This window comes from Lissotriton vulgaris, chromosome 6 (genome assembly GCF_964263255.1).
Source record: "Lissotriton vulgaris chromosome 6, aLisVul1.2, whole genome shotgun sequence".
Lineage (NCBI taxonomy): Eukaryota > Metazoa > Chordata > Amphibia > Caudata > Salamandridae > Lissotriton > Lissotriton vulgaris.
In genome coordinates this window covers 1,679,771,005-1,679,796,594 of record NC_141694.1, presented here as the reverse complement: position 1 = coordinate 1,679,796,594, position 25,590 = coordinate 1,679,771,005, and the positions used below count along the sequence as shown (strand labels likewise).

Sequence of the window (25,590 nt, the reverse complement as noted above, 5' to 3'; positions counted from 1 at the left end):
ATCCTGGGACCTGTTTCGGGTTCATAACCCTCATCAGCCAGGCTATCTTGAATCCAGTGGCAGAGTGTGCTGCACACAGCACGAATGACACACTTCTTACGAGCAAACATAAATTTGCCATATATTCCACAACCTTTGATATTTGATGCACTCCTCATTTGAACGGTTCAGTTAAACATAGTATGGAGAAAGCAAGTGCTCTATATATTTCCTCTTTCTGTGGCATACTCTCGCTACAGAGAGCTCCATCCATTTCTTGCAGACAGTACGGTGTGCAATACACCACAGAGCCAATCCTGGCTCAAGATTAGATGACATTTGGGTCAATATCAGTTATCTTGTTTTTATTGGTAGATTTTGTCAATTGTCCTGCTCTGAACACCTCACTGCTTTTTTAAACATCTATTTCTTTCTTCTATTGACTATTCTTCTCACCTGCTGTCACACGACCCAGTGTAATAACAATTATCCACTTTCACTCCACCTCCCCCAAAACTCTCCTATATCTACAAGATTTCCCTGTTTTGCCCCAGTCCATTTATTGCCTCTCTGCACTGACCAGGGCCCGTATTACTGAAGTAAACCGGGGGCACAGCGGACGTTAGCACAAACTTTATGCGCCTTCGGGGCACTTTGGTGTTACAGAAGAGCCACAGACGCTTGTGCAGCCCTTTCTGCAATACAGATAGCACTGGCGCACAGGTTAAGCCAGCGGGATCTCAAGAGGGCGTTCCCTCATTTGCATGGGGGCATGGCCCCATGCAAATGAGGGACTCTCTTCACCTCTGCGCCCTGCAGTACTATCGACGTGGGCGCAGAGGTAAAGAAGCTGTCAGGAGGTGCACTGACAGTGCGCCATAAAAGCTAGTTCACGGTCAGTGAACCCACTGATGGCAGCCCTCTAAAGAGGGAAAATGGGGTACTATGGAACCCCCAGACATCCCCTTGCTGGCAGTCACTCACTGCACCCACCTGCAAGGGGATCCCTCTCCCCTCTTTAAAAGGCAGGCAGGTGCAGCCTGCAGCTTTAAAGCAGCTGCTCCCTTTTTCAATTGAATGAGTTTGCCGCAGTGCAGCTCATGTTTGCGGCTGCCCTGAGGGCAGCACATTCAACCTAATAGGTTGTGCGAGGGTGCAGTCTGAACTCTGTAAGGAAGCATACGTGACGGTAAGCAATGGGGGGTATTAGTTGAGGGGAATGGTGTCCCACCTTAAGAAATAACCACAATCCTTGTCAGAGTGATGCAGTACAGTCGCTTACTTAACTTGAGCTCATCACCTTGTAGCTACGGCACAGAGCAAACAGGCTTAACTTAAGCAATATGTAAAGTATTTATGCAGTACTAAACCAGTAATAGTCAAAACACTGCATAAGAAAATCCCAAACCAATTTAGATAATGTGGTAACATTTTAATGAATAAAATGACACAGAACCAACAAAAATCCAATAAACAAAACCAAAGTTATGAGTTTTTAAAGTTCAAAATAGCATCAAAAAGCGTTAAGCAGGGGGGGAGGAGCTACGACACCAACTAAGATGGCCGCATAGTCTCCCGGCTCCGCTGACCTCCGTCCTACACTTCACTATCCTGTTCACAATCCTGCTTACCTGAACCGGATCCGTGTGGGTGATCCGTCCCACACTCCAGTGGTGCAATCCCGGAGTTTTTCCGCCGTCGTGGAGCGAAGATACGTCAAAGACCGTACTGAGGCCTAACCGGCCTGGGAAGCCGGGATCTCTAGTGCTGGCTCTGCCGGGTCCGAGCTGAACAACAACAGGCTGCTGCATGTGGTTGGGCCCGGTCTCTGGTTCACTCGAACTTTTTCTCGATTGTTTTGTTACCATCAGCTGCCTGGTGCCCTGTAGTGATTGAGGCGACGAGTGGCGCAAGGTACTGTCTTGTGAGGGTCCCTGACCGGGGATCCGGCATCCATAATGCTGAGCCCCCTGGATCGGCGCCTCGCCGAGTACCACCGCTCGCTGACCGCCGTTCCCTCCTTGCTTATTCCTGCTCCGTTCCACTTTGCCCCGGAGAAGGCGCCTCTCCGTTGGGTTCACCATGCCTGAGGACAGAATAAGTTTAAAGGAGCGGGTTCGATCTGGCCCGTCTTTGTTAACGGTGATGGAGGCACTTATGGCGCTTCAGGGCACTATTAAAGCTCGGACTTGCGCTTTGTTGTCTGCGATGGATGAAGTCACAGGCTCGAGACCGGACCCTGACCCGACGCTTGCGACCCGGCAGCCAGCCCACTTGGTAATGGATGCTTCGGAGGTGTATTTAGACTCGGCGGTGGAAACAGTGTTTGCCCCCATTGAGTCGGATTTGCCAGACTGGAGTGTGCCTGGACACCCAATTGAACTGTTGGAACTTTCGATCCTGCACCCTTCGGAACATTTATACGTCCCCACTGTGGTATTCTCTACTTTGAACTGTATGCGGTTTTGGACTTTGCTGATCCCCCTCCTCCACCGGTCGTTCAAGATGGCGGATGAGACGAAGCTTGGCCTCGTATATGGGGAGGGGCGATGGTGGTACCAGCAATCAACATCTCTGCGCTCCTGTTCTGCTGACTTATGGGACATTGTGTGTAAGGGACTTCCCTTAATTATAGATCTCAGTACATTTGATCGTAGGGGTCAGGGTTGAGATCCTTGTCTGGGCTTATCGAGGTGAAATTATGGTTGACGGGATTGCTTCACTGTCTTAACGGATTCCGGGGCGGGTTGGCTAGGTTGGGGGAAGGAGACCAGGAGTCCGTAGTATTATGCCCTCCTCCGATTTCCCCTTTCGATTGGGGCTTTCTTACCTTTTTCTCTTTCCCTTTCTTCTATATTTCGGGCTTTGGTTGCTGGGCGACAGGCACGCTGCGTGGGGGGTGGCCGTAGTCATTTGCAGGGGTGCAGGGTGTGGGGGTGTGGGGGTGGGTATTTCGTTTTTGTCTTTGTTCTATGGCCTCTTTTACTTCTTCTCTTCTCTTGTCTTTCTTTCCTTTCTTTTCCGGGTTAGTGTAGTGGGTTCGGCCTTCTTTGCAACCTCATCTCTACACCTGTGCCTAGATCTCTCCGGGGCCTGGGCGCTGGGGGGCGGACAACAAGGACGGTGTTGATATTAATAATGTGCTGTTTATCCTGATGTCGCATGTTTAAACGCCGTTGATTGCTAGGGTAGCGAACTTGGTATGGACGCATCGTTTTCCTGTTCGCCCTCATTCCCATGGTCCGAGACACTATATGATACCTGATCCTTTCTATTTTATATTGAAAATGAAAACCTCCTATCCTGTTTCGTATTGAACTGCACTCTCAACCATTGTACTTGGCAATCTGAGCTACTATGATCCCCAGGGACAATTGCTTTGAAACTGAATGTGATACTACACTGAACTGCTTAGCGGCCAGCCCTGGGGGTTGTAGGCCCGGTTTTGTAAATGTGTGCAAATGTTAAATAAAGGTTTTCAACAAAAAAAAAAAGCGTTAAGCAATAACAGTGGTGACATGGTTGTGCTTGACCAGTACCTAGGCACAAGGTAAGGCCGGCCGCAGACAAGCACTGATCGGATAAGGTAACCAGGTTTGACCGGGTCAGAAGCTTTACCTTAGGACTTAGGACCTGATTTATATTTAGGGGGGTGGTCTGCCATTCTACCATGGGATGGAGTAAATAACTCTGTCTCCATGGTGGAGAGGCCACCAACCTAATTTATAAATGACCCCCATGGTGGTCATTTATAAAGACATTGGCAGGAACCACCAACTCAGTAGTTCCTGTCAATGTATTTTACTGTTTGCTGCAGGGCTGAGTTGGAAGAACATAGCCCTGCAGCAAACAGTATTTTTTTTTCTTTTCAAAAAGAAAATCCCAAAACAGGATTTTCTTTTTTATAAGAAAAAATCGTAATTCTCCCCTCGCCATAGGAGGCTTCTCCCACAGCGGGGGCAGCAATAGAATGGTTTTACTGGTCCTTACCACCAGGTTTTACCTGCAGAGTAGTCCCCGCCGTGGCCAAATAAAAAATTTGCCTCAATTACATTTGGTGGGCGGGCCACTATATTGGTGGAGAGGGAACTGTCACAGTTGAAAGAGAGTACCCTTTCTGCCAAAATATAAATCAGGCCCTTTGTTTCTGGGATGCAAGTCAAAAATCCTCAGCGGGGCAAAGCAGCATGCTTTTGCCCAGGAGGACTCCACATCGCCAGGTAGCCACTGGACGAGGTCTTGGTGAAGGTGTTGATTTTTGGTGGGAAAGGGCAGAATGCGAGAAATTTGAATTTAACACCCAGACAAGGTCCCTCGCTGGCCACATACCTTTGGCGCTTTCACCCAGTGAAGATTTCTACAATCTGACGTAGTCATTTTTTTGAGCTCCGATTATTCTAGCGGGGCAAGGCTGTAGGCTGTAGCTGAACAGGGCTTCACGAGGCCAGATGCCTTCTCTGCGAGATTCAACGAGTTCAGATTTGCTGCTGCAGAAAAGGGTAGAGCGGGACAAGCTGAATCTTCAGACCTCCAGCAACACATCTTCATCGGATTAGCGTGGCAGGTTGGTTCCGGTCCTCTAGAGGTCTTTGGAGCTAAAAAGCGTCGAAGTGCTTGGTTTCGGGAATTGTTAGGAGTACACTTTGACACAGCGAAGGGTCCCAGGACATTGAGGACAGCACTAGGGGGTCAAGACTCACTCCCGCAGAGCCACCAGGAAGGTCCAGTTGGAACTGTCCGCTTCAGGAAAGGCCTCTTGTAGCTTGTTGTGTCCCTGTACCTCGAACAGGGTGTCAGCATTATGAATGAATGAATGTTGGATTTATAGAGTGCGTGGTTACCCGGAAGCGTCCCAGCGCTGTACCACTGGGGAACCCGTCGTGGCTTCCTCTGTGAGATGGTCCCTTTACTGGGCATCCCCAAGATGCAGCCAGGCATTCCCGGCGGTGATGGGGCCGGAGTGGAGATTAAGCAAGCTATTGCCCAGAGTTGCAGCGTGGGACCCCATGGTTAGAGTGGCACCGAGGCGAGATAACCCTTGGATTCCCCTTCTTTGTTCTGGGTACAAAGGAGAGAGCAGGTTTAGTCTAACATGCTCTTCATAGGTCTCAAACAGCAGGATGAGTCCTCTTCTGACCTTCCATAGGTTCAGTTGTGTTTTTAAGGAGGGTACTGTGGGTGCCACATTTAAGCCCAGGACCAGCCTGTGGGTGTGACTCCTGGCTCCTCCCTAACGAACGTGGCACACTTTTCGAAGGGTAACCCTACTCATTTTTGTAGCATTTCATGTGTGCTTTATTCCAACCAATCTCACTGTGCCTTTTCTACCTAAAACCAAGCTGGCAGAGCCTTTCTTCCCCTCTGCAGAGCATTCGTGCCCAACCCATAGGTGTGGCAAGGTAAATGAGAAACCCTTACTCTGTGGTCACTTTAAACCAGTTGTAGGGGCAGCTCCTCTCCCACTGGGATTTGGTCCTGCCTGACTCGTGGAACAAAGGAGGGTCGTGCCCAGCGTCAGCTAACATTTGCCTGTGACAGGGCAGCCCTCCTTGAAGTTAATGAAGCTCCATGACACAGCCCAGATGGTCATCTTGCCAGAGAAATAGAAACAACTCCCCACACCCAAGCCTTTTCATGCCTCATCAATGGGGCTATTCAGGTGACAGTCAGAGCTCATGCAAATGGGCTTTCAGAGGTTTTAGGCACAGAAAAGGTCCATTTCTAAAAAGTACCTTTTGCATAATAGGTATTAACAATTGGATCTTGCCATTAAATTGAATTCTGAATAACCACTGAAAGTTTTTGAATTAGAGTTCTGTTTGCTAAATTAAACTAACATAAAAAATGTAATAATGTAACCCAGTGATTTCCTGTGGAACAGCCAGCTTTGCTACAGTGAAAATAGCTTTTTCATTGTAGGGAAATGTTTAAATTTAAACCTTCACATATTCTAAAAACCATTCAGCCTACGCTATGGGTGAGTAGGCTTACTTAGTGGTGGCTTATAAATATTTGTAAGGAAGGTTCTGACTTGTCAAGATGGATTATTTTGATAGGTTGGATTTGCAGTTAAAAACTGCAACAGTCCCGCTACAGATGGTAGGCCTGCAGTTATGTTTGCAATGGTTGCAGCAGTCTACTAGTGACATTTACCTTACATGCCCTGGGCACACTTTCTACCATATACTTGAGACTTAAGGGTAAGTTAAATATGCCGCTCAGGGTAATACTAATTTCATCATGTTGAATGGAGGAGTACAGGTGCTTTACTACTGGTTCGCAGTGGTAAAGTGCACAAAGTTCTACAGACAGCAAAAATAGGATTCTGCAAAAAAATCCAAGACAACCACGTGGAAAGGACGAAATGCTGACAGTGATCTATAAAGTTTCTAGTTTGTCGGGCTGCTGAACGCATGAATCACGGAGGAGAAGAGTGAACTAATGGCACAGCACTTCTACCAATACGCTTGATGGTGCTTCTTGCTGTTCTTCCCTTTTTTGCACACCACGCCTACTCAGTTTGGACCCAGCTATATGTAAATCAGTCTTGACCCTGCTCCAGTTGAAACAGTCCAGCCCGAACTGCCAAGCCAGGTCCTCCCTGAAACAGAACACAAGCAACCCAGGACTGTTTTTGGCCTTGTTATCGGCTCATCAGTTGGGTAAACCTTGGTTCCAATGACACAGTATGCATAGAACCCATACATGGACATACCCATCCCACTTAGGGCAACGTACTAAAGTATACAAAAAGTGATGGATGGAATGCTTGAATTAATCTCAGTCACTGGTAATTACTCAGGCCGCATCCCAGTCATTGTTATTTTGCATACCATGCCACCTCGAGTTGGACCCAGCTATATGCAAATCAATCTTGACCGTGCTCCAATGAGAACTGTCCAGCCCGAACTGCCAAGCCAGGGTCAAGATTGATTTGCTTAGGGCTGGGTCCAAACCGAGGTGGCATGGTGTGCAAAAAAACGATTGATTTGGATCAGTCTGAGCATGGCTGGGATTAAATCAAGCATTCCACCCATCACTTTGTTGTTGTTGCATTTGATGTCTTAAGTGCCCCGGGGATGCCCAGACAGGCAACCAAGGTATTCCTGATTGAAGAGCCCTAACTATGGCGAAACAGGTCCTAGGTCGCTTGCGTTCCTATCAAGATAGGACCTGGCCTGGCTTTTTGGGTTTGACTGTTCCCATGAGGAGCAGGGTCAAGACTGATTTGCATATGGCTGGGTCCAAACTGAGGTGGCATAGTGGGCAAAGCAACAATAGATTGGGATGCGGCCTGAGCAATTGCCACAGATTGAGATTAATTCAAGCATTCCATCCATTACTTTATTATTTTTGCATTGCATGCTGAAGGCGTGTCTAAAGCAAACCCGTCTGCACACTCGATGAGCTTAGGGCCAGGAACGCTGAAGAACTGATAGTCCTTGCAGGTAGAGAACTTAGCTGAAGAACTCCGTCTCTCCACAACTCTCCTTTAAGCACTCTTAGGTCTTCTGAATTTGCCTAACCACAATGCAGTCTTTTATTCCAGTCTTCCGTGTAAACCTTTTCAATATGCATGAGCTTCAGTCACATACTTCCACACAGATTCATTTATCACCAATTCTGTATTGTTAAACCTGACAAATAACACCCCGGACACAGATAACCATTTACTTAATATAAAGTGTGTTTTATTCAATGCAAGTTCTTTGGCAAACCTAATCAGACGTTTATGAACCTTCTTCCGGATGACAGAGTGGACATTGCTTTTATAACTCTCTGAAAGTAGATTCCACTCCTCACATCGCTGCTCAGTTCCTCTAGGCTACAACAAAAAGCATCTTAATTGCCTATTACTTCCTGGTGGAGATGTTCAAGTAATTTTTAAAGCCATATTCAAAGTCTCTATCCTCGCCGTAGGCCAAATTGAAAATGTGTAAACTGCAGCTGGGACCACAACGGTTAGCCCGAATTTCTCCTTAAAGGCACTATCAATGTATGGACCCTCCTGGTCTTGAAAATAGTTTTCAATTTCACTGTTTGAAGTGATTGCCAGTATTTGTCTGGACACCAATAAATGTTCTGGGTGAATGTAACCCAAATGTTAATGACACTAAGGACAAGGTAGCTCAGGAGCTTCTTGGCTCCTGCTCGGCTTCCAGCTCACCCAATTAGTTTCTGGATCTACACTCTCTGCTGGGCACACCACAGTGATGTTTGCCAATCAGGGGGTACATCAGCTCACACAGTTGATCATAAAGCCATTTCTTTGGTTATTCCTTGACTCATTTCACCTAAAATAGGCTGCATTTCCCACATATCCCAATTGTGTCGTCCGCGGTCCAAAATTAACATTTCTAATATTGTTTCTTAATTGGAATGTACCCGGCCCACTTCTCACGCCGACATCAATACTCAGCCTGACCTTTTTATTTAATGAGATGAGAAAGTATTAGACACCGTCATTCATTTAAAAATGAGAAACTACCCAAGACAGCTTCCTATGGCCCTTTTGTACACTGAAGAATTGTCTGTACCCAAGAGACGCTGTAAAAAAATCAGAAAGGCAATGAAGGATTTACTACAGCATTGCTATAAAAAACTAAATCAAAACTCAAGAGCGAACTTCAATCACAGGCATCTTATATTGACCAAAACTCCTTTAAAGACATGTTCTCGATATACAACACTCTCGTTCATTCTGTTGCAGCCAATAGGATTGCTGAACCAGTTCTGTTTTGAACTTTCTGACTTTTTCCAGGAAAAATAAAAAAAACTATTAAGCTACTTTCCTTCCAAGATATTCTTAACTCATCAGAACTATTACACTCGAAGTCTACATCTTCCACCGGCCCAACCCTTGTTTGGTCAACATTTGCTTCTAAGCATTAGATGAGATCTTTGCTAAGATAATTCGATCTTTTCTCTGGATCGTTACCTGGCAAAGGTTGTTAAATCTGTTGCTTTCTCCCTCACTCTTTCATAAACTCCCTCTGTAATACTTCTCTTACCTCAGACATGTGCCTGATGGCTGGAAAAGGTCTTGGTCATTTACCTCTTTAAAAGCATACTTTACACCTAGCTGTTCTATCTAATTAATTTACTTGCTGCCTCTGACTGCTAAGATATACCAGCAATTGTCTAAACATATTGATGATTACTCTTTATTTAACACGTTTCACCCAGGTTTTCGTCACCACCACAGTGACTGCTACCAGTGACATCAGGGTGATTCCAGAAGCGGTAAGCTTGGCTGTCCGCATCCTTTCAGATCTTTGGGCTACGGCTTCCCATGACATCTTCCTCTGTAGGCTGGGTGCTATCGGAGTCACGGGCACTCTTTGAAACTGGCTTTCTTCTTTCTTACATGGGTTTTCCCAAGCAGTAACACTATCAATCTGCAATAAAGCCCATGATTGGCTTTGATACTGGCACCTTTGTCCTTGTGGGTACTTTTGTAGTAGGGTTTGAAAATGCTAGTAAGGGAATTGAACCCTGTATTGAAAATACCTCTGATCTTTTTCTTGGTATTTCTCATTGAAGATTTTTTTTCTTCAAGGCCCACTGTCTTCAGGGTCTCTGCCTCATTTTTTATCTTCAGGATTTCTTCTTCTGTGTGGTGTCCAAACAAGGCAGATTCTGAAAATGGGTTGTTAATTATTTTTAATTGTGACTCTGGCTTTAAGGTGTTAAGCAAGAGCCAGGAGGATCAAAGGATAGATACCCCATGATAATCTCCAGTGGCAGCCGGTTGAATCATCTTTAGGATTTGTGGTATGATTAAATACCAGCAAATTTTCGTGTAGCGTTGCTTGTCAAAACTTCTAATACAATCGCACAATTCCCTCTGGTAGCCTCCAAGGCTGAAGTATGTCTACTGAGTCACTAATACAGAATCAGGCTTTGGTTCAGGTTTAAGAAGCTCAAAATCCTGTGGTGGAGCGTCATATATTTTTTTTAGCAGGCGCAGAGTAGGAGCTTTTACAGTAACCTGGGAAAGGAACTTTTCTATACAATATGAAGTAGGCCAGGCAGTACATGCAGCAAGGGTTTTGGGGATACTGCCATCCATAAAGTTTCCAAAATAACCGGACCAGCTGACTCCGGTGCCTCTAAAGGAATGTTCAACCTAGAGATTGTTGATCTTGCTGGTCTGAAAGGCAGTGGATGTGGATCTTGAGTGATAGGATGAATTATAGGCTGAGGAGGCTTTGAAGGACTCTCTATTCTCTTTTTTAGAGTCAGAGTTTGTGAAGAGGTGGGGAAACGCGGTGTCACCTCAGGAGACATTCCAAGTTGGTGAGGAAAGTATTACTTTGGAGAATCCAGTGACAACATCAAGATAAGTGATACTATTGACGGCGAAGGGTTAGCCATCATAGAGATCGGTGTTGCAGGATTGGGTGAGAAGTCCATTCTTGATCTTTTCTACACTGACAGTAAAGAGGACCTCGATAACGTCCTATGGCATTTCCTCTTCAAAGCCAATGAGTGTGACACAAAGCAGTGGTCTGGCTTCAACATCAGTGGTGTTGAGAGTGCTGCTCACGTTGTCCGTTTTAAGTGTCGATGGTGAAGGCTTCTTAGGCGGGTGTGTCTTGCAAGAGGACCCTCCATGACATAAATGACTTATAGACGTTGAGCCCCCTTTAGACGGATTGCAGGTCAGAGCCGAAGCTCTTGACATTGATGCCATTACCATACATTTTGATGATGTTGTTGGTATCTTTCCTTTATAGATGATCTCCTGACTGAAGATTGCCCCATGTGGGATTCATTTTCAGGAGTGGGCTATTTTTCAGATGATACATGAGAGGATGATTTCTCCAGCCTCCTTTTCATCTTCCTTTTGTCCTCCGCTCTTCTATCTTACATTATGAGCCTGAGCCTTAAGTCCACTCTGACATTTTGGACATTTTTGCGAATGTCATCATCTTTAACCAGATGGGAGGCGAGCGGGAACAGCACAGAGATCCGGTAAGTGCCAGAAATGGCTTTCCTCCTCCTACAGGAGGGACACTTCTGAAACACAGAAGGCATTTCTGAAAAAGAATGTTGTCAAAAAATAGCACTAATCACTTCTCCCGACAGAATGATGTTAAATACATCAAGGTAAAGGCAAAGACTGGCCACTTTTTTTTAGCAATGAAACAGAGGTGTGCAACCGCATGTGCTTTGAGATCCTACTCACAGAAGCCAGAGAAAAATACCTGGATCTGTGAGGCAACTGTCAGTACAGTGCCTCATGGGGTGGAAGCACCTCAAGTCTTATGAGACATGAACCTTTTTCACACCTTTCAATGTAAACCTCTTATAGGCTCCTACCAGGTGCGGCTCATAATATGGATCTACTGACAACCCGTGTTATAATTCAATGACCAACACATCTGTGAAATGAAGATCCTATGATGTCAAAATAAGCCTCCTGTGCTAGTTTTGAGAAAAAGACTAGAATTGGAATATTACATTTGCTTTGTCAGCATCCACAAATGTCTCTGCTGCCTTGAAGCTGCAAATCAAGGCAATACAATCAAAAGCATTAAGAGTAACATTTAATATTTCATCCTTCAGCTTGTATCTCCATCTCTAGCATCTTCCTGAATTCTAAAGAGTACTTTTAGCTTTGGAACTTGTTAGAAAACTACCTGCATTGCAGTTTGAGTTTTAGTACAGAGTGTAAGTGATGTGAGTGTACGGAGAAGTAATGAATACAACCAATCATATTGGTTTTCACAGTAGAGCGAAGATCCACTGATAGATGGCACATTGGAACCCTACACAGTACAGAAAGGGATGTCTGTAGATTAGAACCCTGCATTCAAAGGGGAATAAGTCATCATGGCCTGAGAATGCACTTTGTCCAAATAAAGTTATCGGACCCTTGGCTGACTACTTACCTTTAGAGGTGCCTGGGAAAAGTTAATCAAAGTTTGTGGGATGTTGCCATTCATGTATCCAGTTTGAAATTACATGGCTGATTGTGCCTAGGTGCAGCAGTGACCCTACGGTGCCCTAGCAGCAATTTTAACATCAGAATTACAGACCTGCATGCTTTTAAAGTATTTTTACAGTGTAAGAGTGGCTCAGAAAAGGGAAGGGGGTCAACCCTCACTGTCAATGAGGGGGCGGGTGTTAATGTTCTTCACTATCTAGTCATACAGAGCTACCCTCACCCTAAAACACTGATAAAGGTGAATTACGCTGCCACCTACGCCCTGGAGTGGTCGCAATACCCTTGCCGGGCATCCGCTGCACAAAGTGTCAACACACAAGCGTGTATGAGGAGGAGTGGGTGAGAAAAGGGCAGGGTTCTGAACCCTCACGGAAGGCCCTGTCAATGAGGAGGCGGGTGTTAGAGTCCGTTACTACCTAGGCAGAGAGAGCTACCCTCACCCAAAACACTAATAAAGGCTAATGGCGCTGCTGCCCATGTCCTGGAGCGGTTGTAATACCCTTGCCGGGCATCTGCTGTACAAAGTGTCGACACACACGCTTTGAATGCCACTTTGTACAGAGGTTTCCAGCTCAACTTGGTTTCCACCGATCGATATCTGCTCTTCACCTGGAGAGCATGTGAAGAGAACCGATACTGTGAAGTACACGGCAGCAACTATGTGTGTGGCAGGTCTGGCGCAGTTTCAGCGTAAGCTAAGTAAAGCTAAGTAAATCAAGTTAATAACCTGAGCTAATGTTTGCGGTACAGAATGCACTACTGATTCACCTGACCCAGTGCTGCTCTCATTTGGGAATTTGCTGGCTCGGTGTCTGGTTTTCCCTTCTAGCTGTCAGTGGTACTCTTCACCTGCCCTCCTTCCTGTCACTGGTGGTATTTCCCATCAGATATCAATTCAGCATATTTTGAGTGCCACAGAAACTGAAAACTAACAGATGAGAGGTACTGCGACATAAAAATAGTTTCAAATGTATGCACAGAATGCATTTTTCATTCACGCCCACACGAACACCAACAGTTTAATAAAAACAAAGAAAGCAGCCAATTTGAATGAGGGAGAAATATGCTGCCTTGCATTTCACACTCTGAAGAAACCTGCCATTTCCACTGCACAACTAACCTTTCTATCAAAGTATGTGCATTCCCATCGTGGCGCATTTAGCAATTATTGAGGCAGACATCTCATGTGTTGCTCACAAGCTACAGTAGGCATGCACGTGGCGGTTTATACACCAGAGGGTGAACTGAAGACAAACCTTCGGTACTGCAGTCCGACAAACTGTCCGTCAAAGAGTCAGACGATGGCTCGGCTGGGCCGATCAGGTCAGATCCGTCGTGCACCTCTCCCCCCTAAACAGAGAACACAGAAAAAGGACTGACATTCTATTCAGCACGGAGAATCTGATGGCATGAGGGGAAGAAACAGTTACCACAAAACTCAAAGTCCCGTATTCGCTTCGGTTCACTCTGTAATGAACCATCTTCTCGCAGTTGTATGTTTAATTGTATATTGGAAACTGACTATAACCAGCAACCAGTAACAGACCAGTAATGGGGGCTCGCAGCAGGGTAGGTTTCACCTCCCTTCAGCAGGGCGGCTTTAGGAATCCCCATCAAGCAACATCTCAGGTACATTTATTTTTTGAACTTACACAAAGTCTCAGATTGATCATAGGAAAGAAGAAAGTTACTTACCTGTAACACCACTTCATGATCATCAGAATCTTCAAGAAATGCATAATCACTCATTATTTCTGTGCATACCGGAGGCTCTTGAACCCGTTTTTAATATCAGCGAAATACAAAGGCCAACATATACTTGTGGTTTTATTTTTAATCAAAATTTACACATATCAAAAAAGAAAACCTTTTAGGCAATTAAAATAGATAAAAAATACCCAGCACAGTAATGACACCAAAATCCTTTTTATGCCTTCCTCTAAAGCAAGATAAATGCTCCCCATGTCAGGAATCCCCCCTCTTCTGGTGGTTTAGACCGAAACCAACAGGATAGCCCAACTTGCATCTTGACCGCAGGCCCCTTGCGGGCCCGCTTTACCAGCGTGCGTATAAGATCTCACATAACGATGCCGAGTTTCACTCCTCAAATACATCCAACCATAGTTTCGCAGTTATACTGCTTCATCAAGGCTCACTAATATATAGTTATGAACAGGAGATCATAATTCTTTTTATGTCCCCATGATAAGATCACCAAAATCCAGGAAGGCAAAATGTCCATGCTGCATTTATGATTACTACGGACGGTATGCAGAAACGCTCTTAGCTACCATAGCCACAATAAATCCAGTTCAAATATTAGATTACACTCGTAGGAAACTAAATGTAATAAACAGTAACATTTTTGATATGTCGATGGCGGTCTCCAAGTTCTGGAGAGAGGTCCATCCTTGGTACTATTGAACAAAAAAGCCCTTATTAGTAGTTGGGACAATTCACCAATTTTTAAGGGTTTTAAGGGGTGTATGCTGTATGTATACAACAAATAGAGGAACTCTGGGGGCTGATATTTAACGGGGTCCAGTGTATAAGCCCCTGACGTAGTCAAACTAAAAGGATACACTGTTCCCCTGGGTAGGAGATGCAAAGAACCAAGGGAAGTGGAGAGGGGGGAGGCCCCCTTGCGGAACTAAAACCCTCACACACCCAGCAAGCTAGGTGTCATGCTTCATCATCTGGGTTCTGCTCCTCGTCAGACTGGCGCTGCAATGTCTGACAGGCACCCGCGAAGGGGCTCTTTATCGGAGATCTTTTGTTCCAGCCAGATGGTGCATGTGGGTATGAGGGTTTTAGGGGAAGTGTAGGCGTGAGCAAGGAGTGAGGTGGTGCAGATTAAAAAAGGTTAGGAAGTCCACGGGAATTTTTATTAGTGTGGCTTAACTACCTTATTAAAAACAGTGTAGGGAGGTACACTCACGGGTGCAAGGATCCAATGAGGTTTTCTCTACCTAGTGGTTGGTCAACATGTTTCATGCTAAAACTAGCAATTCATCAGGACCTATATGTGAAACGTCCTACACGTATCAGTGAAGGGCAAGTATTACCTTCCACAAGTAACCAGTAGCAGGCCGATTGGTCCTACCACAATTAGTGGAACCCTACTTGTGTAGAAGAGTGACGTCACCGGACTTCTCCCGAGCGTTAGTACCACTGTTGTTGGTACCTGTCCGCACTATGGACATCTCGATAAACCTACCCGCACGCTGGCCAGGGGTGGAGGAAGCCGGAGCCGTATGTATGCCTAAGACCGGTGACTCAGTGATGCAAGTTAGGACTTCTAGGTTACATACGAGGGATTTTGTCTAGTGAAACTAGCTTGATATGCCCTGTGTTGAAGTCGCCCACCATGCAGCTGTTGGGTTAAGTCATCTCAGCAAAGGAGTCAAGGATGGCATCAAGAGACAGTAGGGTTGCATGGAGGATGTTAGCAGATCAGCAAGAATGGGGACATGCAAGTAATGAAGGGAAAACATCCTTTTGGTATCAATTCACATTGTGAGCCAGAGAAGTTAAAGAAATAGGAACAGAGTTAGTTACCTTCTACATTTTATTTTTTAGAATCTCAAATCACAAAATAATATCACAAGAGGATCTAAGGCACCAAACCCAATATAACAAACGTAAGATACAAAATGGCCATCAGTTCCTCATTATCAAACTTAAAAGACACATCACACCACAGCACATCCCATAAGGTCTAGCAGAAGCCACAGAGAAAGCAAAAAAGAGAATAACGGAAACGGATAAGGAAAACCCGTGGACGGAGGGTATCAGGTGCCTCATGACAAAAGAGCAACTTCACTGTTCTACTTTCCATAGTAAGACACAACACAAATGATCCTGATCCCAGTCACAAAATATTGTGAACCCTGGAAGTAATCGGTTCAAATGCAAACGATATAACGATATAACCATAGACCCGAAAGAAGAGAAAAGGAACATGCCAAGTGGACATTTCAGAGAGTGACCACTATGCTAAGTATTCCTTGGCGGCTGCAGGCCTGGTGAAGGTGAAGGTGACAGTTTCCGAACTCTAATGAGCTGGGCTGAGGTCCACAATGAGCTAGTCGACACGAATGCAAGAAAATCTTTCGACAGTTCTTGCTATCACTGCAGTTAAAGTTTAGTTCACCACTAAGATCAGGAACAATGAGATCAGCCTTCCATTTGTAGAAAACCTTTCTAAGATGCAACTTAAAAAAAACAGGGTGGCGCAGATCAAGGACTCCTAGGACCACAATAATGGTGTGAGCCCGATTGCAGAGAAGAGGTCCCTGTCTCTCTCATCGGGTGTCTGCACGCTGTGATGACCATCAAAGAGCCTAGGAACTTAGTAATGGCCAATTTAGTCACAAAAATGTCTAGGCTCACTAACAGAATATCTTCCCCCCACTGGAATAAACGGGATTCCCAGCACCCTCAGGTTTTTTGATCTGCTTAACGTTTCTAAGATCTCAGTTTCATCAGACTATTGCAGGACCATCCATGTTACGCCACACTAAAATTCCATTAGTTCTTTAAAATCCACATTGGGGTGGGGGGGGTGTCCAATATGGTGCCGAGTTGCAGCACTTTCTTGGAGGTCTGCCATTCAGACTCACCGGAGGGGGCGGATGAGGCACGTTCTTGATCCCCATACCCTTGGCCCTCCTCGGGGACACCCTGGTGAATACCTAGGGCGTGGGCCCTACCTCTGTCCATGGCTGCTTCCACTCTTGGAGAGACTGCTGGGTGCCAACAGCTGCAAATCCAGTATGGCAGGCACCCGTTCCTGAAATCAGCCATTACATCCTGGGTCGCTGATCCTGCCCGGCCGCACTCTCCTCCTCACCTTGCTGGGGCCGCTGTGTCCCCAGATGGAGACGGTGATCGGCTCCTACTAGAGCCACAGGAGGGGCTGGGGGGCCCAGTGCTGGGGACCACATCTTGCGTAGGCAGAGGTGATGTTACGGGAGAGGCGGCCTTGCTCCTGAGCCTGTGGGGCCAGCCCTCCCTTCCTACCATATGACATCAGTCGAACCCAGGTGAGCGGAGCCATGACAGTGCTTGTGGACCAGAGACGTGTAGGATATACAAAGGGATGGGGTCGCATGGACGCTCGCCCCACCAGACTGCCAAGCTTATGGGCCCTGCATCTAAGGTTAGTCTTGAAGACTCTAGCACCGGCCTAAGGCAAAGCAGCTGCTTGCCAACTGCGGGATCTCCCGTCACATCAGGAATCTACTGAGGGATCTGGTTGACCCTGCCTCAGCTAACCGGTGGCACAAGGTGGGGCATGTCTTACTGCAGTGCCAAATGGACACTTACATTTGGCGAGCCCAGGGCGACATAGAATGATAGTGGAGCCTAGATATCAGACCATCATGCAGTGACTTTGCAGCGTATTACTGTCTACGGGACCCTAAAGTACTGATGAGGCACTTATTCCCTGCCATTGTGTACTGGTTGGGTTACCACAGGCTGTATATCAGGCCTCTTGATAAAGCACCTGTTGCCCCAGCCTTCCTTGAAGCGGTGCTGCACGGGGCTGTGGTGTCTCAGTGCGGGGCCACCCTACATAACAAGGCTCACAGCGAGTTGGGAGGAATACATGTCAGCCAGGCCATAAGGATCATGCTGCATCGGGGAAAACATGCCCACTCCACCCTACACGTTGACCTGCTAAGCAGTAAAGCAGAGCTGCCTCCTTGCAGTAGCATTGACCCAGGGACAGAGCGAGGCCGTCCCTATTGCACCAACTGCAAAGCCGAGATAACACAGTAGAGCTGGATGATGATTGACGGAGGCTTGATTGATCTACATGGAGTGACTGCTAGTTAGTCTCTCCCCAGCATGGAGGGCATGTTCACATACCAGAATCAAGATTCCTGTTGTTCCGTCCTCCCCTTTGGACACCTTCTTGAATTACCAGCAGAGAAGAGCAGAGTTCCGCCTTAAGACATCTATGCGAACTCGCCTTTGACATGGACCCTTAACTTGTTGAATGGAGTGTTCCCAGAAGGGGAACTTCTCAGTTGTATTGTTCGATGTTCTCCCCTCTTTCTCCCTAGTCAATGTTCTCTCCTTCACCACAGATATCTCCAGCTAGTTTATTTTCCCTGACATACAGGGGTATTCATTACATTAGCAACTTTGCCACGCTCACCACAGCGCCACGCTATACAATGATATATGGTTACGATATTAAGCATTAATGTACGGGGTCTAAATATACCAGTAAAGCACCTGGCACTCCTCTCTTTTCTTAGTGACTCTGGTTGTGATATCTGTTTACTTCAGGAAATGCACCTCCATCAAGCTGACTTGAAACGTCTATGATCACACTGGTTTGATGGACATTTTTGTCTTCTGGGCTGGGGAAAAGGGCAGGCTCGGCCATCTCACTTCCAGGGATAGTGGTTCAGATGCAAACAGAACTGTCCGATAGACTTTTATACCTATGCCTGGAGATGAGGGGTTGTGGTTCACGTTCGCAAATGTGTGTGCCCCAAACATCTTCCTCAAAGATGCAGTGGGACGGGTTATGGACACTCCAGATGCAGACATACTCAAAGGGTGCAACTTCAATACAGTACCCGACGCATCCCTGGACAGATCGACCCAGAGGGCGAGACAGTCGGGGGCCCACACACCTGCGCTCCGGGGGCGATGGCTGATATGAGCCTGGTGGATATATGGCGACACTGCAATCCGACAACAAAAGACTATACATTATTTTCAGCAGCACACACGACGCATGCAAGGATAGATCGCTTCCTGACCTCCTCGCGCCTTGCTATGTCCACCCCAGCAGTAGAAATTGGAATATCTGCACTCTCTGATCACTCACCCATTATCATTACACTGTCTTTACCTGGCTCCGCCCCTTATAGATGTACATGGCGTCTTCACCAAAAATTACTAACCTATGACTCCAACGTATCAGAGATACCCGAAGCCATACATATCTTCTTGGCTACCAATGGAACACTTGATACCCCCATTGCCTTATTAAGGGATACGTTGAAGGCAGTTCTCCAGGGATGCTTTATAGCCATTGCAGCCCGATTCAACAGGGACAGACAGGACAAGCAAGCTCAATTAGAGGGCAAGATAAGAGACTTAAAAGGCGCCGCATAAGAGTACTGGTGTAAGTGTGTGAAACCAGCTTACAGTGGCTCGCAAACAACTCAAAGTTTTGGATATGGATAGGGCAGAGTATGCCCTGGTACACACAATGTGTATACCAAAAGGTTTTGGGTCCGACAAACTGACCAGCCTGGACCTCAACAGTTGTGAAACAGAACAAAGTGGCTAGCCAGGATACTTTAAATTCAAATTAGAAACCACACAGTCCATGAGTACTGCGTGACCAAGCCATTTGTTTAGCAAAACATTTATTTTAGTTCATAATCAAGTTTCTAAGTTCATAAAAGCATGTCATCAAAAGGAAAACACTGTCAAGAACAGTCAAGTCAAAGGCAAAAACAAACAATTGTGTGCACCAGGAATACAAAATATACAAACATAAATACTAAATATTCAAACAATTACATGACACCAAAGTACAACTTAAAATGCAATACATACATTCCAAATCAATTGTGATCAACAAACATTAGACATGTAAGGAAAAGACCAGTCCTCTAACTAAAATACCAGTGAACAGGCGGAATTAGAGGTGGAAAACAACTGCCTGCCTGTCTCACAAGACCTGTGACTGGATGTTCAGTCTGGTTGCACGCAAGGGCCCACAACAGTAAAGTAAATTGATCCCTAGCTGCACCCTTCTTTCTTGTCACAGGCTGGGGGTCAACGCGTTTCGAACCACAAAAATTAAAGGTTCTCCTCAGGACAGGGACTGGGTACAATCTTCACTGTGAAAAGAATTGAAAAGGGTGGTGTCAAACTGGTAGTGTCACAATTTGAGGAACCTCTCTGTCTATCCACAATTACGAAAAAAGCAAGTTACCTGCACCACGAGCGAAAGAAATTGCAGGAGTGGAGGTGGACTGTAAAGCAGGACAATTAATCTGTGAAAACAATAATAAATAAAATGGGTGGCAATGAGGGCGATGTGATTAATTACTTGGGCACCCTCAGCAAGCTCCTATGTTTGTAAATAGCGAATAGATACCTGAATAGAGTTGTGAAGATGTCAAATGACGAGGCGCCCGCCAAGCGGTGCGCCGTTGGGAGGTAGCAGGGTTCACATTTCTTGTATCAACTGGGGAGGAAAAATAAAATTGGCCCACATCAAACAGCGAACACCAATTGAGTGGACACAAATCGATCCAATCATATGCACCGCATCTCCTACCTGCACGCCGTATGACAATGGAACCTGCTGTGTAGAGACTAAGTCGGAGAGTCTTAATCAAGTAAGTTTCGTTGTCGGCGGGAATGATTCTACCGCACGAAGCCGCTGCAAAAAGCAGAAAATAGGCGCGTTTGATATTGCCTGATACAGCAGGTGTTTAATCTGCTGCGGTCGGCTGGGGGGCTCGAAAGAAGAACTTACATGTGCACAGGGGATTCAATCCAGACAGCTGCCAAAGGCGTTCAGGACGTCCTTGGTGTGGGCTCGTTTGAATAATACTAAATGCTATCTCAATGAAAACACAGAGAGCGAGGGAGGACACCGGAAAGTTCTGAGAATGCTGGTACTTGGAGTCCCGCCGGTCAGGCTAGTGAATCTGAAACACTGATTGTCATTGTCCAACCGATTCTTTTAACATTACATAAATGTGTACAAAATCAAACAGTGTTTTTTATGCAATGGCACATGGTAAGAAATATCTCACATTTTTTTGCACAAATCGTATCTTACCAAGAGCAAGAGTCTAAAATGCATCAACCAATACAAATAGTATATATGTGCAAGATCTAACACCGCATCTGATCACATTTATAATATCAATGGCCTGGGACCTCATTAGTGTTATAAAGACCCAGGACACTAGACATCGCCACTGTGTAGAAAAATACTACTCACTATGGCCACAGGACAGTGGCATGGTAGGTTTTATAAAAAAGGGGGGAAAATTAGGTTTGATATGGAAATGATGCAGTTCTATACCACAACCCAGGCAGCACGGCTAGAGCTCAAATGCAGAAAGTGCAATGAATTAGAGATTACCCAGTTCCGACATTTCATTCAGGCCAGAGTTTGAAGTGTCAAATTTCAAAATGAGAAACGCCTCTTTTTGGGAGAGGCGTACGTCCGGGTCCCCACTGCCGCCTCTGATGACCGCAAGCAAGGTCCATCTGATATCATTGGATGAGTGTTTATGTTGTATGAAGTGGGAAACCAGTGGAGCTGTTAGAGTCTTGTTATTTATTCTGGAGCGGTGTTGAATGATTCGTTGACGAACCTCCTGAGTGGTCTTCCCAATGTACCTTGAAAAGATCGACAAAGATTTAACCATATTTAGGGACAACACCATTAACTTCAAAACCACCAAATTTGAAAAAGATCAAAAAAACTTTAACATCGAGACGGTCTATCCATACCTCAAGGATGAGTTTTACACCAGGTCTGATTCCATCAGATACCTCAACACTAACCAAGGAAGATCAAAGAGAAGATTCATGACGTTCTCGGAGACATCTTCTTCCGAGTCAATGGAAGATTCTGATTCCGGACGTACGCCTCTCCCAAAAAGAGGCGTTTCTCATTTTGAAATTTGACACTTCAAACTCTGGCCTGAATGAAATGTCGGAACTGGGTAATCTCTAATTCATTGCACTTTCTGCATTTGAGCTCTAGCCGTGCTGCCTGGATTGTGGTATAGAACTGCATCATTTCCATATCAAACCTAATTTTCCCCCCTTTTTTATAAAACCTACCATGCCACTGTCCTGTGGCCATAGTGAGTGGTATTTTTCTACACAGTGGCGATGCCTAGTGTCCCGGGTCTTTATAACACTAATGAGGTCCCAGGCCATTGATATTATAAATGTGATCAGATACGGTGTTTGATTTTGCACATATATACCATTTGTATTGGTTGATGTTTTTAAGACTCTTGCTCTTAGTAAGATCCGATTTGTGCAAACAAAATGTGAGATATTTCTAACCATGTGGTCATGGTGAGTGGTATTTTCTCATACAGTGGTGTTGTCCAGTGTCCCGGGTCTTCATAACACTAATGAGGTCCCAGGCCATTGATATTATAAATGTGATCAGATGCGGTGTTAGATCTTGCACACATATACTATTTGTATTGGTTGATGCATTTTAGACTCTTGCTCTTGGTAAGATCCGATTTGTGCAAAAAAATGTGAGATATTTCTTACCATGTGCCATTGCATAAAAAACACTGTTTGATTTTGTACACATTTATGTAATGTTAAAAGAATTGGTTGGACAATGACAATCAGTGTTTCAGATTCACTAGCCTGACCGGCGGGACTCCAAGTACCAGCATTCTCAGAACTTTCCGGTGTCCTCCCTCGCTCTCTGTGTTTTCATTGAGATAGCATTTAGTATTATTCAAACGAGCCCACACCAAGGACGCCCTGAACGCCTTCGGCAGCTGTCTGGATTGAATCCCCTGTGCACATGTAAGTTCTTCTTTCGAGCCCCCCAGCCGACCGCAGCAGATTAAACACCTGCTGTATCAGGCAATATCAAACGCGCCTATTTTCTGCTTTTTGCAGCGGCTTCGTGCGGTAGAATCATTCCCGCCGACAATGAAACTTACTTGATTAAGACTCTCCGACGTAGTCTCTACGCAGCCGGTTCCATTGTCATACGGCGTGCAGGTAGGAGATGCGGTGCATATGATTGGATCGATTTGTGTCCACTCAATTGGTGTTCGCTGTTTGATGTGGGCCAATTTTATTTTTCCTCCCCAGTTGATACAAGAAATGTGAACCCTGCTACCTCCCAACGGCGCACCGCTTGGCGGGTGCCTCGTCATTTGACATCTTCACAACTCTATTCAGGTATCTATTCGCTATTTACAAACATAGGAGCTTGCTGAGGGTGCCCAAGTAATTAATCACATCGCCCTCATTGCCACCCATTTTATTTATTATTTTTTTCACAGATTAATTGTCCTGCTTTACAGTCCACCTCCACTCCTGCAATTCCTTTCGCTCGTGGTGCAGGTAACTTGCTTTTTTCGTAATTGTGGATAGACAGAGAGGTTCCTCAAATTGTGACACTACCAGTTTGACACCACCCTTTTAAATTCTTTTCACAGTGAAGATTGTACCCAGACCCTGTCCTGAGGAGAACCTTTAATTTTTGTGGTTCGAAACGCGTTGACCCCCAGCCTGTGACAAGAAAGAAGGGTGCAGCCAGGGATCAATTTACTCCACTGTTGTGGGCCCTTGCGTGCAACCAGACTGAACATCCAGTCACAGGTCTTGTGAGACAGGCAGGCAGTTGTTTTCCACCTCTAATTCCGCCTGTCCACTGGTATTTTAGTTAAAGGACTGGTCTTTTCCTTACATGTCTAATGTTTGTTGATCACAATTGATTTGGAATGTATGTATTGCATTTTAAGTTGTACTTTGGTGTCATGTAATTGTTTGAATATTTAGTATTTACGTTTGTATATTTTGTATTCCTGGTGCACACAATTGTTTGTTTTTGCCTTTGACTTGACTGTTCTTGACAGTGTTTTCCTTTTGATGACATGCTTTTATGAACTTAGAAACTTGATTATGAACTAAAATAAATGTTTTGCTAAACAAATGGCTTGGTCACGCAGTACTCATGGGCTGTGTGGTTTCTAATTTGAATTTAAAGTATCCTGGCTAGCCACTTTGTTCTGGTACACACAAAGCAGAAATACTATACTGGGTCCAACAGAGTGGGCCATTTATTGGCCCACCGGCTCCAGGCTCAAACCCTACAACAACGGGTGACTGAAATTGAAGGGCTACAAGGTATTAGGGTGTTTTAGGACGCCCAAACTGCGCAGGAATTCAAGCATTTTTACCTAACCTTATACACGGCCAACATACTAGAATCAAACAATGCTGAAACCTACTTAGCACAAACACCCTGCCCCTTCCCACTCATAACGAGGCATCGAAACTAGAAAAAGACATCCATCCTACTGAGGTCCTTCTGGCCATACATCGCCTGCAGTCGGGCAAAGCATCTAGCCAAGCTGAATACACTTCTGAGTTTTATAAAGCTTTTGCAGCCCCCACCTTGCCCCTCTGCTGGTCCGTCTGTATAACTCATTCAGTACCACAGGCACACTTACCGACACTATGAAACTGAACCATAACAGTCCTCCCAAGCTTGGTAAAGACCCGAAGCACTGCTCCTCATACCGTTCCCATCTGACTGGTAAATGTCTACACCAAGATTTTTACCAGCATCCTGGCCTCCCGCCTCACCCCTTACATGCAAGGCCTCATTGACCCTGATCAAGCCAGGTTTATACCCGAAAGGGTTTGCAGTTGTGACAATACTAAAAGCATTTGCCATCTCCTGGACAAAACATAACGCTCCAAACTACCTGCCCTTCTACTATCTATTGACGCAGATAAGGCGTTCGATCATGTACACTAGCTGTACCTTCAGTTAGTACTAGCTAAATTCGGGCTGGGTACACAGTTTCAGCACTCAATAAGGATGCCCCATCTCCATTTTATTTTCCCTTTACATGGAGCCATGTGAAGAGTGAATATGCTTAAACCCTCACATATCTGGAATGCCAATGGGAGGGAGGGAACACAAGTTGGCTCTTTATGCCAACAATGTCTTGATTACAGTAGCACATCCGCTCGCATCCCTACCTTTGTTAATGCTTGAGATGGATGCATTCGGACTAGTGTTGAGGTTGAAGATTAATTTCCAAAAATCTCAGGCTCTCAACCTTTATATTCCCAAGACTAATCAGGTCAAGCTTCAATGTCTTTCCCCTTTGTATTAGCTGCACATGGTATTAAATACCTGGGCTTGCAAATCCACTTCGCAATAGGACGTACAGTAGACCCTAACTATGCCACGCTTCGCGCCAATAACCGATCTGATCTTACTGCGTGGCAGGGCTACAAGATTTCCTGGCCGGGACGACTTGCAGCGGTCAAGATGAACCTGCTGCCCAAAATCCTCTTCATAATGCAAACCCTTCCCCTTCAGCCCCCCCCCCCCCCACATATGCTCAGCAAACTACAACAACTCATTGATGACTTCATATGGGCTGAGAAAACGGCCTGTATTGGGAAGAGACAGGCATACCTCTCTCAAACAGAAGTTGGACTTGGTATACCCCACCTGGTGCAAGACTACCAAGTGGCCCAACTGAGATACCTGGTAGAGTGGACTAGATCAGGTACTGAGAAGCACTGGTGTTTCATTGACCAATAGGTTGGCAGAATTCATATCTGGAAGGTTCCTTTGCTACCCACACCATCCTGGCCAACAGGGGTTTCCATATGCCCTGTCGTCCGAGTAACGGTGGGGGTATGGGATAAGGTGCAAGTGCAAGTGTAGTTTCCCATCAAATCACCAGTGCAGCAGCGCTGGCAGCTGGAGTGTGGACACCCCTTCACCCCAAGGAGTAGCATGTCATTTTGCACAGAGCGCATACTTCTGCTTGTAGTGCATCTAGCAGAGAAATGGAGCATAAAATAGCACACTTCTGGTACTATGCCCCAGCTAGGGGGAAACGCCAATTGTTGGAGAC

At 45.6% G+C, this 25,590-nt stretch overlaps 1 protein-coding gene across 1 annotated transcript in view; it reads right to left on the bottom strand.

Annotated features, from left to right (window-relative positions):
* Positions 1–25,590, bottom strand: part of RPS6KC1 (ribosomal protein S6 kinase C1) — a 518,969-nt gene that overhangs the window by 359,358 nt on the left and 134,021 nt on the right. The window contains exon 5 of the mRNA XM_086927875.1: positions 13,189–13,282. Coding sequence (XP_086784001.1) covers positions 13,189–13,282 — 94 coding nt within the window. The remainder of the gene's footprint in view (positions 1–13,188; positions 13,283–25,590) is intronic.